The sequence below is a fragment of the Homarus americanus genome, unplaced genomic scaffold (genome assembly GCF_018991925.1).
Source record: "Homarus americanus isolate GMGI-L3 unplaced genomic scaffold, GMGI_Hamer_2.0 scaffold51476, whole genome shotgun sequence".
In the NCBI taxonomy this organism is placed as follows: domain Eukaryota; kingdom Metazoa; phylum Arthropoda; class Malacostraca; order Decapoda; family Nephropidae; genus Homarus; species Homarus americanus.
Window position 1 is genome coordinate 620,230 of NW_024736148.1, and position 16,250 is coordinate 636,479.

General features: G+C 45.0%; 1 protein-coding gene across 1 annotated transcript in view; it reads right to left on the bottom strand.

Moving 5' to 3' along the window:
• LOC121871980 (probable GPI-anchored adhesin-like protein PGA55) overlaps window positions 1–16,250 on the bottom strand; it is a 179,968-nt gene that overhangs the window by 149,259 nt on the left and 14,459 nt on the right. The window contains exon 2 of the mRNA XM_042374601.1: window positions 11,317–11,405. Within this exon, the coding sequence (XP_042230535.1) occupies window positions 11,317–11,405 (89 nt within the window). The remainder of the gene's footprint in view (window positions 1–11,316; window positions 11,406–16,250) is intronic.

The window sequence follows — 16,250 nt, forward strand, 5'->3', positions numbered from 1 at the left end:
ATTCTCACATATTACTTCTCCCTCACCCTTATACTCTAACCTGCTACTCCTACATCCTCCCTCATCCTTATATTCCCACATATTATTTCTCCCTCACCCTTATACTCTAACCTGCTACTCCCTCACCCTTATACTCTCACCTGCTTCTCCCTCACCCTTATACTCTAACCTGCTACTCCCTCATCCTTATATTCTCACATATTACTTCTCCCTCGCCCTTATACTCTCACCTGCTACTCCTACATCATCCCTCATTCTCTCCCCCTCCCCTCGTCACACCTACATTTATCACCTCCTTTACATCAATTTTCTTACCCTCGTCATTTATCTCCCGTTCTCTCCCTCTTCCCCCTTTATTGTCTCTTCCCCAGAATCATAATCCATTTATAAACAACATGAGTGTTACTAATGGTGGGTAAGTCCCTCGTACAGATGCTAGAAAGTCCAATCAAGTCCAGGGGGCCATAACTATGTACCATAACAACACAACTAAGTCCAGGGGGCCATAACTATGTACAATAACAACACAACTAAGTCCAGGGGGCCATAACTATGTACAATAACAACACAACTAAGTCCAGGGGGCCATAACTATGTACAATAACAACAAAAATAAAGATACTACTTTTCCTCTGACCTCTTGTTGTGATGTCTCTACACCACACACAGACCCACGAGTGTTTATAAACCCATCAATATAATCTCTCTATGCATCGTGTTGTCATCTTCCGGGACACACGCACGACAGCACACTAACAAACACCATGCATTCCGACGTTCCCTTCACGTATCTACCTACCGCAGGAAACTTTAAAAAAACAAAAAACAAAAACATTTATGGGTTTAATGACCTATGAAAATGACCTTGACGGTATGTAAATAAGTTTGACGATTTGTAAATGACCTTGACGATATATGTAAGTGACTTTGATGGGCTGGAAAAGCTTTGTAAACACATTAGATAAAAACTCACACACCAACACACGACCAGTTGATACCTGACACCACCTAAGTACACACACACACACACTAAAGACACACACACACACACACACACACACACACACGTGCACGAACTGATCGCTATAAGAACAGCCCAGTCCCAACCATTGTAAGAATTATCAATAACTTGTAATAAATCAGTGTATTCACTCCCAGTAAACACTGCTCCTTGCACTGTCACTATGTTGAAATGAACTGTAGTTTGAGCTTTTCCCCATCTAGTTATTATATGTCTTATTTGTGTCACTTATATTACTTGTATATTATTTGTAATTCGAAACCCATTCCCCAAATATGTAACTGTATATTTTCAGCCTTCTGGCTGCCAAGCTCTTTCAATAAACCGTTAATTATTATTATTATTATTATACACACACACACACACACACATTCACTAAGTAATTAAACAACTAGACGACTTTAACCCAAGTTTAATGGAAGTAATTTTGAAGAGGATTCACTATGCTCGAAACCCCTCCTCAACCCCGGGTTCGGATCCTCGGAGCTTCGCAACAATACTTCAACTTTTTACTCCAACTTGAACTAACAAACACACATCTCTGGTTACGGTAGAATGTCAAGAGTAATTTCGTCAACCCATCTTGGATTTTAAAAGCCTCGTGCGCTATTTTTTCTCTCGTAACTGAAGCTGCAAGAACGCATTTGTTTCAGGCACAATAACATAAGAACATCGCCATCCGTTCTCCGCCGCGGGTCAGGATGATTCTTACAACTTCTTGTGATAAGAGAAGAAATTTAATTACGACGGAATAACAGTTTAACCTGACAACCCGTTCTGTGTGCAGGGTTCGGCATCTTGAAGCTTCGCATTTTAACTCTTTCTTCTAACTGGAGTTAACACACTACACCTGGGTTATGGCACAATGTTAATTAAGACCCCGAGAGTGTGTGTGTGTGTGTGTGTGTGTGTGTGTGTGTGTGTGTGTGTGTGTGTGTGTGTGTTTCTCTAATGTTGTATTGATCCAGTAAACTATTGGTCTTGCCCCCCCACCGTCTCCATTACAGCCTCCGCCATCACCGTGTTTGCTCAGACTTACAGCGGACCAACACCAGGAGACCTAAACAAATCAATGAACTCGGAATCGTTTTACTTCCAGGTCTGAGAGTCTGTGAGAGGTCGGGTCGGGTCGGTTAGGTTAGGTTAGGTGTTTCTGTCTGGCATTTGATGCGTAAGAAAAAGTTTTATAATTAAACACCTTGAATTGATAGTCCATAATTCCTCTATTTTGATTCATAGGTGAGTAAGCAAACCTGGAAATACATACATACATACATACATACTGTACATACATACATACATACATACATACATACATACATACACTAGCAACATAATTAATAAATGAACAAGATGAAGAACTAATAAAAAAAATATCCCCAGTAATATTTTTATTTTTCGACACTACACAAAAAAGGCGCACTCATGATTCATATAACAAAGACGCACTCATGATTCATATAACAAAGACGCACTCATGATTCATATAACAAAGACGCACTCATGATTCATATAACAACAAAGACTCACACACACACTCACTTGTAATGTATCCAAATGATTGTGTTAGCGAGTGGCATCATAACAAAGTCTAGGGTTAATCCCACCATCAACTCTGACTCCCACGTTGAGTCAATCACTTCTAACAGGAAATTAAACCTTTTGGCATTAATGTTATATATACTGTAGTCTATTGCCGAGATTATAAAATTAAATATAAGAGTATTTAACATAAAGCATACAGGTGTGTTAGTTTAAGACGCCATATAATGTGAACCAACTACCAACAGCCACTCCACAGCAGCCTAACCACGTTTTAATCAATGAAAAATAACAATAAACAAGTATTCAATGTTTCTTCTTTGAATTTGTTACTTCTTAACTGAATATACGATGGTTTAGAGTATTTCCACGTTTCACTAATAATAATAACAATAATAATATTTCCCCTCAGTTGGTGGAAGACTTACTGGTCACACTCACAAGTTTCCCCAAAATATTCAGTTAACTTCACAACATCACGGCTAAATTAATGACCCATAATTTTCCAGGTTTCCGCCGGAAGTAAGTGTGTGTGTGTGTGTGTCATCCCCCCACCTTCCCTCCCCTGGTTGACTCACCTCCCTATATACCTGTGTATCTCTGTCTGTCAGTATCTAACTTTTCCCTTCCTCCCCCTCTCTCTCTCCCTCCGCCTACACACACTCATCTTTAACCATCCAAATACATCCTCCCCCGCCCCCAACCACCGCCCGTGTCGTAGCTGAAATGAACCACTACACGCTGTACGTTGTCACCTCATCAGTTAGAAGAAAAATTTAACGAAGCGACTACCATTAAAATCCATCTCTGTGTCGCCGTTTAAATGAACCAGTTACATACCTTACATATCATCTAGGCACATAAACCTTGACGATACGGAGGACATATTTTCAGACTGTGTTGTGTGCAGGCGTCAGGAGTGTTCATGGAGGTCCTGGATAATAACAAATAACGAAACGAATACCAAAGAATTTATTGGTTTACGTTGTAGGTTAAATGGACCAATTAAAGTTCTCACATCATCAGTTAGGGAGAAAAATTTGATCGTAATGAAAACTGTTAAGCATCTAAGTTAGTACCATAACCGACCCAAGAAAGGATTCTCTGGGGGTCACATAACATCTACCTCGTAACTGAAGACAGAAAAACACACCTCACTTAATATGTGGTAATGTTAGTAGGAACAAAGGTCAGGGGGTTCAGATTTAACTCAGTGGAAGGAACAAAAGAATAAAAGTCTGGGGGATCAAAACTAAAATGTAGGAACAAACGATTGGGACTTTCAATATGTGAGGTCTTCAAACGTCTTGGTGGCCGAGATGGCTCACCATTCACCCGTCACCTGGCACGGCCGGAATCTGCAATCTCCTGAGTAAGAGAAAGAGAGAGAGAGAAATCTAGGGCCGCGATTCTCAAGACATTCGTATATTCAAGCTTCTCCCCAATAGAGAGAGAGAGAGAGAGAGTTCTCAGACCAACTTATATATTAACACCTGTATTTATACTGTATATAAGTAACATCAATTACCATGTTACTTTAGGAACACCAATTATAGCATCAACTCTATAAAGACCAATATTCATGTTACACAACACAATACAATTTATAGAGGGAGTTACTTGTCATGTTATTTCCAAAGGTAATAATTGTCAGGTCACTTCCAGGTCACACCACACGACCTACTACACGCATGCATTAACAGGCGAGCACACACACACACACCATCCTCACTAGCCCCCAACACCACCACTACCACCCTTAACCACCACTATTACCCCCAACCACCACCACTGCTACCCCTACTACCACCACCCCCCACCATCACGCTCCTCGACCTCCGCCCCCACACACCCTCTTCACCTCACCCCGGGTCCAGGTTCTCCCCAAAACCCTACAATGAATTTATTCCCTCGGCGTATATACTGATGTTAGTCTCAATGCAATTAAGACGCCATTCCAGCCGCAATCTTCGTGCCGCAGCTTAAGTGAACCAGTTACCTGCGGCCTCCTCACGTCTTTCACTTACGGGGGAAAATTATCGTACGACTCTTGAGGAATGTTGGCCTCTGGTCCGCGACCCCTGGATTATAGCAGCCCAGGAAACGACAAATTACCACTAAGACGGGAGAGGAAGGCCACATCGGTCCCTCTGTGTCCGTCAGTCTCTGTCGTTTGTATTTTTCTGCCGTTTTGTCTGTCTATCACTTTGTTTGTTGATCTACCTCTCTGCAATTATTTACTTCTGTTCGTTTATCTATCTGTCATTTTGCCTGTATGTGTGTGTGTGTGTGTGTGTGTGTGTGTGTGTGTGTGTGTGTTCCACCTTAACACACATCCACGGGGTGCGGCTCACTATCCTCACGAGAACGAAGAGCCTCGTCAATCTCCTGAAGGAGGTGCTTGATACTGTGGAGACCTCAGGCAGGTACGTGTTAATGGGTGGCACTACAACCCCGGTGAGGACCACGCCCATACACCCAGGCTCTCCACGCCCCCTCTTGACCAGCCCTTCCAAGGAAGACTTGTCAGATAAGGTCATCATCACAGGCCGCAGGAAGTGACCTGACTTCACCTGGGGTCAGGAAGCATTCTGGGGTATGTTCTACCACTCCATAAGGGTGAATATTGGTTCCTGGGGTGATGGAGGGTGAGAGGGGACGCCTTTGTCTCGTGGTGGGGGAGGAGGTTAGCGTGGGACCCAGGTCGAGTCTTAACCTGTGGCCGGCTTCTCATTTACGTGTATTAACCCGTAACTAAGGGCCTCAAACCACATCCAACTGCCTCACTGCAAGATACGACGCAAACAAAACATGTTGTCAAAATAGCGTCGAAAATTTCTCCCTTAACTACTGTACTGTACACGTGCTCTTTCGTCCACAGTTAAAGGTAAAGATTAACGATCTGAGCCCAGGACCAGTTGAAGGCTCGTACGAGAGACTATTTGTAACCGGAAGTGTGACTCACTCAACCAACCACACAATAATATTAAAAAAAATGACTGACTCATTCATCCAACGGTAAAAATAAAGACTAAAATGATATCGAAAGTGTTGTAAAACCTTTCGTAACTAGATACACTTTCCTGCCCACGGGTAACGCAGAGAACCTAACGCACGGATCTCTGCGAATTAAGGAGATAACAAGATAATAAGAGGAGGAATTCAGCTCAGGTATCTCCGAGGACCTAGATGAGGAGATAAGGTAAGTCCCTCCTACAATGAGGGTCGCGCCTTGCTACTAAAAGGACACTCCCTCCCTCACCATATGTCACCTCCGCCCTCCATTACAGCAGACTCTAGGCTAAAGGATAGCACCACAAAAATACAGCCAGCTCGGGTAATTAAACAGTACCTGGCGTTTCCTCCACCGAGCAATCACACATTTAGGACAAAGGCTCGAGCCATAAAACAGCACCAATACGAGCCTCCTGGTACCCACATCTTCCGCACCGTGACAAGCTCAAAGAACCTCCGTCGTCTACCTCCAGGGGCGCTCACCACCACAGGCCTCACCTTCACTTTATCACCGAGTATGTCTTCGATAATAGTTGTTTTATAATTGTTAGAAATTATAATCAAAGTTACCGAGCTTACATCCTCCACGGCGCGTAAGTACCCATTATCTACATTAACTTAATTCCCCTAAAATAACGTAATACTGTAGTAATTCAGTTGTGTTTGGTCGTACTGGGTGAGTCTCGTGGTGGTGAGATTTTGGCCAGACTGCTCACGGACCTGTGCTTCCTGGTGTACAGTTGGTTGATCCTTCAGGTGTGGCAGTGGTGTAGTGGGACCAATCAGCGTTCGCCATGCCCTCATACACGTAGATTTTGCTCTCTGTTTACTGTTCCCTTCGTCTACTGTAACTAACAACCTCCAGATGGTGTATACATGCTGGAGCATGAACCTACCTGACCCCGCCCTCCTACACCCCCACGTCAGCTACAACCCTTTAGGTCAGGTCATCTCCCACCACACCAAAAGCAGCCCAACCCTCAGGCAAGAAGACTTTACCTTCCTCCTGGGCATTGATAGGGCAGTGTTAAGTGTCACAACAAACAACTAACTCGCCACCAACACTTAATGATAAACTCGTGCCTCTTGGGTTGGGAGACCAGCTGAGGCACGGCGCTCCTCACGTCTGCTTGCTGCCGCTGATCACACACGCCGCCGTAACTGGTAACGTGGCGACCACACAGTGGGTCGTCTGTAGTGCGTGAACCAACCCTTTATAATGGCGCTTCTTGTGGTCACCTAGACGGAGACGCTGCTGGTTCCGAAGGTGACTGGTCCAGTTAACCTAACCTAACCACAAGGACTGGGGCATAGTTCTATTGGGGCCCCACTTTATGGACCCCGGATCCAAAAGGGCCCCAACTCTAATGGTTTGCTTAGTTTAGGTTGGTGCCCAATATGACCTGATGACACCGTGTTGTGGTGGTGAGGCGTGCTGTGGTGGTGCAGCAGCCGTTCACCATCATCCCCGAGCAGGAGCCAGGCAGTAATAACAACGATAACTACCACAAACAAAAATCCCAAGTCCACACACCAAACACCTTGCAGTACAGAACCATCCACGTAGGAAGTACCGATGATAACGACAATACAAAAAAAATACGCACACAGACCAGATAAGATGTCAATACATAATATACACAGGAGCCAAAGGACAGGTAACCTCTACAAAAAAAAACAACTAAAATTTACGTGTGGCAAGACAGAGGTGCGTCACACATAACGACAGGTACGAGGCAAAAATACGACATGCATAAATACAGCGGTGACCAATCACGTGCCAGCCTCCCAAGGTGACCACGAGCGGTTACTGTGAATGAGTCATGTGTGGAGGATTTACCATGGCTTACGGTAAACAAATTCACTACAACCAGCTGATTTATGTAAACAAAGAATAGAACAGCTCGAATTGTTGACACTGTCTAGGCACTGTCCATAAGAAAGTAAAGGCACCGCCCATGGGTCATTCAGCCACTGGCATGAGTCTTTGCAAGTACCACCCACACCTGTGCATAGTTACAGATAAGTGCACATATCACAAAGCAATACTCTATCGTGGCGTGTAACGTATGTAATAGTAGGTGAGTCTGGGCTACCACACCACCACCTACCACAACACGCTGCTGCCTCACTCACGTCTTCCTTAAACTGTGAGTCAAACAGCGATGATGACGAGGCCTTTTCTACCACCCAAACTCCTCACAGTAAAAGACCCGACCTGGAAAACTAAACCGTGACATCCGCTCTCCTTTGGCTCTCAATAGATCTATTTTTTTCTAGTGTGCGTGTGTGAGTGTGTGTGTGTGTGTGTGTTTGTTTCACCTGGGGAGGTTTCTCTAATTAACAGGTTCAATCAAAATCCGGTGGTCTGGTCATCTACTGGGCCTCGCCGTGACCTGTAAGACCAGCCGCGGGTCAGATTACGTTTGAGTCCACAGATCTTCATCTAGCTGCCAATTCCTGATGGGTACGACCTCTCTCTCTCTCTCTCTCTCTCTCCTCAAGGCCGGCTGGGAAAGGAAATTGCAACTGGTGATGGTCTCTCTCCCATAATCTGTCTCATACACTGTAGTCTCTCTCTCTCTCTCTCTCTCTCTCTCTCTCTCTCTCTCTCTCTCCTTCAAGATGGGAGACAATAGTGTAACAGAGGACAGATCATCTCTATCTCTCCAGCTAGGAGGAGGAAATACCAAAAGCCACACTCGTCTATCATTTTATGCAAGAGAGAGGAAATACCGGCCGAGAACAACCTTTCATCTCCCTCAGCCGCCGTGAACGATCTCTCCATCTCGCTGCCGAAGGTGAGAGGGAGGAGAAATTTGCATTCTTGTCCACGTCAATTTCAATATGTGTTACCTTAGACCCGGGCGACAGGAGAGATCTTATGGGAGGTGGTGAAGGAGGGAGGGAGGGTCGCCAGTGTGTGTGTGTGGTCCACGAACTGCCTAGTGACTCCTACTCAGGTGTGACGCCCCCTTACCTACCTATTTTCTTCTTCCTCTTCACCCCAGCCTCTCTCTCCATCACTACCATCTTCCTCCTCCTCTAAAGTCACCATCACCAGGGAAGGCCCTCCTCCTCCTCTCCCCGTGACCACCACACCGCATCTCTCTGAACCTGTCACCACCAGCGCACTACTGACCCTGGGGTGACTCCTCCACCACCATAGTACCGCCCCTACGCTCAAACCATCGTCGGGATAACTTAACCTACAGTCTTCCGCCCTTACCCACCTCTCACCCGCTACGGTATGACTCACCCCAACACCACCACCGCCGGGAGGTTCTTGCTGCGTCAGGTATTCTTGTATAGTTAACTTCGGAGGAGGAGGAGGAGGCTACTACTACTACTATTACTATCACCTATACGGAGGACAGAGAGGCCACCGCACCGTCAAGCATATAGCCAACGTTCCCACACTAAGCGACCTTGAACGCTCTCGTAATAAGGTTCATTTTGCAATAAAGGAGGCAAGAAAACAAAGGAAAGGAAAGTAGGTTGTTTACTGGTGTGCAGAGTGAGGTGAGCACAGTAATAATTGAGGAGACTTTAACACCGTGACTAGGCCAGGCGTCTATCAGCTGACCGACATAAACAAAGGCAGATACATGTATGATGAAAACAGACTAACAGGAGCTCTCTCTCTCTCTCTCTCTCTCTCTCTCTCTCTCTCTCTCTCAATACATCACTTCTCCTGTTAGTGGCAAACTTATACTGACGCGGCTGTTCCACGGCCTGAGCAGCGCCCCTGAGTCCTAACAACTAGAGTGAGGTGGAAGGATTGAGAAGAAAAGAGAAGAATAAGAGACAAGGAAACGTATGAAAAGAAAGAAGGAAAGAACAATAAAATGGAGATAAATAAGAAATATAAAGAAAAGAAAGAAAACACACACACACACACACACACACACACACACACACACACATCAAAACAATCACGTAATTATTGTTGTTTGTTCTGGTACAATCAACATTCAAGAAAACACAGGTGACCCAGAATTATTTATTGACTGTGTGAGGTGTGGCTGCCCCTGTCACATCCACACAAACATCCCTCACGTGGAAAAAAAATAAACATAATCAGTCAGGTCACGAGAGGCTGGTACCTGGGATGATATAACGTACATGATATAATTTGTATGCCGTTCACTTACCTGTCCATTATCGTCTGTGTTATTTAAGAGTTTACCTGAAGTTTACCTGTAGTTTACCTGTAGTTTACCTCCAATACCAGCTCCTCCCTGAACAACATTCTACCCTCACACTCCACACTGTAAACTTCATCAGCGTAGTCTACTTTCACTTATAAGACCTAACCTTAACAAACAACTCCAACCTCGCCCTCAAGACAACAGCTACTCCATGTTCCTCCAACTCTCACACTCGACATAAACAAGCACACAGACACCATCACCTGCGTCACCAATACAGATATGTTGTTTTGTGATTCCTTCTGTACTGGTGCGCCTGATAAAATACAACTCCATGGTGTGTGTGTGAGACAGCTACATGTACCACCACCACTGAACACCTGTACCACTACTTCCACCATTAGCCACCTGTATCATCACCATTACCACCACCACCACCACCTGCAGTAATAACAACAACACCTGCAGTACTGACAACACCTGCAGCAATAATAATAACACCTGCAGCAACAACAACACCTGCAGTAATAACAACAACACCTGCAGCAGTAACAGCAATAATGTATTACAACACCCAGTAACAGCACCAGCACCGCCACCAGTAACAGCTGTAATACCACCGTCAGGTACATCATGACTCACACTCCCACGTCGCCGAGTGAAAGTGGGGGCGGCCCCGAGTACTATACGACCTCACACCTTATTACCACCAACGACATCCCTAGCAGGAGGTAGGAGAAGAAGGGCGTGGAGGAGGAGGGAGAGGAAAGACGAGGAGGAGGAGGAAGGAGAGGACGGGTCTGGAGGAGAAAGAGGAGGAAGGACATGGCAAAGGAGGAGGTCTTGCTTAATGTACTGCCACACTGTCAACACTCGCAGGAACAAACAAAGATCTTACCTGCGGTTTTTACACCAGGACAAGATAGTGGACCGGCGAGACACACCTGCTGGCTCTATACTCCTTCACTGTCAACACGTGCAAGTCACAGGTAACCAAACAAACGCTAACTTGTCCACAGTGTTGAAACCCTGGACGCGATACATGATCTGAGATACACAGCTGTTGGTCTCCCTCTATGAAGCTACACAGAACACGTGTCAACACTCAGCACAAAGGGAAAAAATCCCCTATATGAGATGTTTCCGACCCTTGTGATGTAAGAGAGGATTTAACAGAAGAGGGTGTTTTGCGTGACACCTTGGCTGACAAACTTACAATACATCCACTACTTTCCCCGGCTATGATCACCGAGTTAATGTAATGTCGGAAAACACAAGATTGCAAAGAATAAACTACACCTTAGATACACCGTGGCTGCCAGATACACCCTCCACAAGTGTATCGCTGCCACCACGCCTACTCCACATACACAGCTCATCAACCTAAATACATGAATTATATAATTTTCCAAAAACATCAATATTTTTCAAGCTAAAACTAAAAAATATCCAAAGGGTTTACTTCAGCTACAAGAACATGTACTGTAGCGTTCACGGTGAGGGCCACAGTAAACCCCACACTCACACGGAGGAGAGTCGCGAGGAGATGATACAAGGAGAGCTGAAGACTGGTACAGGTGTACTTACATGTGGAGCATCACATCATACAGGAAGACGCCGTCAGCCAGAGCCGCGTACGTCAAGCCGCCGCCTCCGTCGCTCTCGAACGTCCGCACCTGAAACACAACCCAACATAGTAACTCACACAACAACCGGCTGGGTATTAACAGTAAGGACATGACTCGAGCCTGGCTGTCTGGAACTCTTAAACCAATCAACAGAGTCAGCCACGAGGGCCAGGTAACAGACAGTGACACGGGATACCTGTCGCATCACCTTCCTTCTGTCTGTTATGATGTAGCTGGAGGATAAAGCTGTAAGAGTACCAACTGACACACTAGAAGCACAACACACGTCAAGTCTGTGGAGGGGACTCGAGCCCAGGACAGCTTGATAGCTAACTCAATAAGACAGTCACTCAGACCCGTGCCAAGATCCCGGGTTACTGGACAATACTATAACATTCAGAATAATCATACTACATAATGGATACAACCAAGGCCGGTTTGTAAAGGGAATTATTAGACAGTGAGGCTGTGTGTGTGTGTGTGTGTGTGTGTGAATTAGGTCAGATGATTCAGGTGGTTGACGCTCACCTCCTTACACTCTCATTGTTAAGTTACCTCCTCACCCTCAAGGTGGCGTGTGTCGACCCCCCCCCTCTCTCTCTCCCCCCCAAGTTTCCCCCTTTCTCCCCCAGGTGTCTCCCTCTCAGTCTCTCCCCCTGCCAGGAGATGCTGACCTCCTCTCACTCTGGTATGAGAGACACTGAACAAAGAGTCTCTAAAATTCGTGTATGTGTTTTTGTCTGTAACTGAATATCGTGAAGGTATCTAGTTACAATAGTCTTCCTGCCATATCGACGCCATCTTGTGTCGTAGTTAAGGTAAACCCTCCATCTGGTGCCTCACCTGTCTGAACTAGGAGGTGGTAATTAAAAGGTGCGGTGGTAGAATTTGGGTCCTGGAATATACCTGTATCTTGTCCAGGTGTTGAGAGAGAGTGTGATACAGTTAAGATAATATACCTTCAGGGGTGTTTACCTCGTGTTGCTCCAGTGGCTGTGTTGTATGCCTGCACGGTCCACACACACACACAATTCAGTATTATCAAGCAGACTCAGGTTTCCTCTATAAGTACGGTATATACATATTACACAAATTCTTTTTTTATTCTCAAACATACAAAAACTCGTCACTAGCAACACATGATAAACAAAAACTAAGACCCAACAATTACTAGTATCGTTCGTTTGTCCCGCAAGTCCGCCTCTGAGATAGTGTTAGTTAAGTCTCCTTTCTCTACCTCCACTACATCCGCTTCACCTCCAAAAGCCGTAAAAACAAACTGCCTCCCACCCAGCCAAGGTGAGACATTATGATAGCAAGAGGTCACCCGTGGGAAGAAGAAGGGAGAGTGGGAGGGGGAAGGGAGAGAAAGGGAAGGTGAGGGGGTGGGAAAGGTGGAAAAATTGACGTTTATTACCGACCCACCTGACTCCCGCCCTCCTGTGTTGACTCCTTACTGTTCCAAGACACCAAAGTGTAATGACTGACCAGGTGTGTATGGTAACTAGTCCACCTTGGCCACATGTGGGATACCCCTAAAACACCCACATCAGAGATGAACCGAACCATCGCATATAGTGTATCACCCCCACCCGCCCACCCACCCATCTAACACGACAAGGACTCAGAAGTTACACCCGAGATGACAAACTAAAACATAACATTTCTCATCAAAACTCAAATTGCTACGTGTCCTTAACCTCCGGGATGAAGATAGAAAGAAATAAAACAAAAATGGAAAGAACAAACAATAAACAAACAATCAAGATGAAAATATAAAGTCAACACAGGAGAACAATTAAGGCTCCCCTAAAAACAGTGTTCAGGTAAACAGCAGGTGAGTACAGGAGAAATTTGAGAGAGCGCGTGATGGCAGCTCAATGTGACGCTAATGTATACAACCACCACCAGAGCGGCGTTGATTACTTCATAATGGCCACCAAGATCCTCCATTTACACACACACGGGAGCAGCAACCAATAACGCCGCCAGCCAGGTGACGTCAGCACTGGGGTCTACTTCCCACCCGACACTTACAATACATTTAACCAATCACAGCGTGAGTTTACATGAAGAATACATAAATTTTAAAAAATCACAAAATAATCGACAATTTATTGTTTGAGAGAATAACACCATTTTGATTACAGGATCTGAGCCCGACCACAGGAAGGCGAGGGGGCGGTTTACTGTAACACAAACATACAGTGCAGTGTATTCCTGGTTCACGAGTCATTAGCAAGAGAATTTATCTATGAATGGTCCGTCTGTTGGTTTGTACAACTGATGATACACCACAAAGAGTCAATCAACTTCCAATACTAAAATTTGTAATATGAAATCTGCGGTCAGCGGGGTGGTCGAGGCGCTGCTTCAACCTTTCTTTTATTTACTCCAGGACCGACCGAGGCGCCATTGATGGACTCCCGGCCCCAGTCTCAGAGTATCGTATCTTACACTGCCTCTCTTAACTGTACACTCGACAACGTATCTAACTGGTTAACACAATGATGGAATCTCAAAAGCTCGTACATTAGACAATTTCCTCCCTTAATGAAAATGTAAGGAAGCATCTACCCGATTTATTTAAGCTGCGACACAAGCATAGATTTTTCAATGTTCTGTACAGTACGTTAAACTGCCACTCCATAACGAAAACTTTACAACAAATCATCCGGACACTTTATAACGAATCAAACTGGTTTACTTCAGCTGTTACAGAAGTGGCTCTGCTCTACCGTAGTTAGATACGATCTCTGTGTTAAGAAGGTTAACAAAGTATACGAACCTTGGGGAATCGAGGTCATGACCTCGGGAGTTTTACCCCTTGCTGTTTCACTTCATTATTTCATGTGTGTAGCCTGTCAACCCGTCACACCTTCCTCCCCGACACACACACCACACCGTCACTCTCGGGCTCCGGGTTCACAATGGTTTAATATACGTTAATGTTGTCCCTAAACTGAGCTTAGAGATAACATATCTAGTTAAGGTAGATTCTTAACTGTAATTTTGATACCATTCAGGATGTTATTTATATGATTAACCTTCAATCAGCCTGCCATGTTACCTTACGAGTCAAATGATACGTAGGAATGTTTGAGAATCCGAGCACTGGGTCAGGATTATCAAACGATCAGAAGAAAAAAATTTCCCGTAACTAGAAATGCAAACACAAGCCTTGACTCACTAAAATTACGAAACAAAAAATCACTTCAGAACAGCATCGAAATAATACGTGTTGGGTAAGTGTTCCCCGAGCTCTTCACTCCTCCATAAAAATAATCTGGTAAAGTATCTTCCTCACATTCACCCAAAACGTACATACAGTAGATGCTTTTAGCGAAACAACCATTAAGAAAGTGTTAACACAGGTTCGGGTGTGTGTGTGTGTGTGTCAGTCTGAATTATTTACACTGTACTGTAATTTCTAATCTAACTAAATTTCAGTTTTATTACGTTAGATAATTCATGACCAATTTAGGTGGACACGCAGGCACACAAATACCAGCGAGGAAGTGTAGGCTCCCCGGAGGAACCATTTCCCATGACATCGAAACTCGTAAACTATATGATAACGCACCGAGCTCCCTGATTTAAGCGCCGGACCACAAAAAAAGGCGCGCGGAAAAGTCATTAAAGTAGCCAGGCCACTTTTCTCCACCACAACCAGCGGCAACTCTCGCAAGGCAAGTAACCTGGCAAAATCCACGGGTATGTGGGCCTGGTGTGCGCCGATTGGTTTAACCTGTCAATGCTTCAGCTAGTATCAACACCTCGATATAAGGTTAGGTTAAGTTAGAAATACATTAGGTAAGTAAGGTTGGCTCGGTAAGGTGTTATGCGAGGTAGGTAGATATTGTTAGGTAGTTATGGTTAGGTTAGGTTTGAGATCTACGCCCACAGCGGTAATAAACACATGATTGACATTGATATTGAAACAGTTTGTTTAGCCAGAATAATACAGTGAACAATAACAACAATATTGACATGACTGAGGCAAGTGGGGGCTGAACTTGCACTGTTTATGTACGTCGTTCTATACACCTGCACTGTCAATATCCAATCAGCTCCCGTCATACCCGCTTAGGCGTGGATTCTGCCAAAATTGCTTCCTAATACCATCTCACTTACACCACGAGCCAAGGCTTATTGGACCCAGATTCTCATAGGTGCGTCAGGTGTGAGTCGCCTTGATCTCCTGTATAACTAGTACGTACACTTCCCAAATAGTGAGTGAGTGTGTGTGTGTGTGTGTGTGTGTGTGTGTGAGAGAGAGAGAGAGAGAGAGAGAGAGAGAGAGAGAGAGACAAGGGGAGGGGGAGGCTGGTGAAGGTTGTGTACCTTGACAAGTGACGGTGCCGTTTCCAGGCTAGACCTTCACGCCCACACGCCCACAGTGGTGACTTACAGCACGCACACCGCCATCCACCTCCTCATTTCATACTCCACCCACTCGTCTACTCTGGTCGCTGCTCACCACGTGTCTCCTGGCCCCCAACCCAAGACCTTGCTGACAGTAATTCTTTTGTCATCATTAATATTATTGTTGTGCGCGATCCTGGAATACTTGAGCTCTTCTGTCTTGGGGCTACAGGGTTCATCACTTATCGCTCCATACCACACGACCCAACCAAACCAAAATATAGCTAAGATTATTACGTCAGGCCTTAAGCTTCCAAGACAACGCAGATTCCATAATCGCGCACAGACACGTTAAAAAAAAATCTCCTAAGTTATATTTTCCGGTTGACAAGTTTAAGTTGTGTGACCAGAACGTTTCAAGGCTTAACACAGAATAAGTTTACCACCATGACAGATGAAAGTACTGCTATTTCTAAGGCGAGCAAGATTGGTGTCTGGGAGGCGCCACACTCCCTTCCCCGCCAGAAC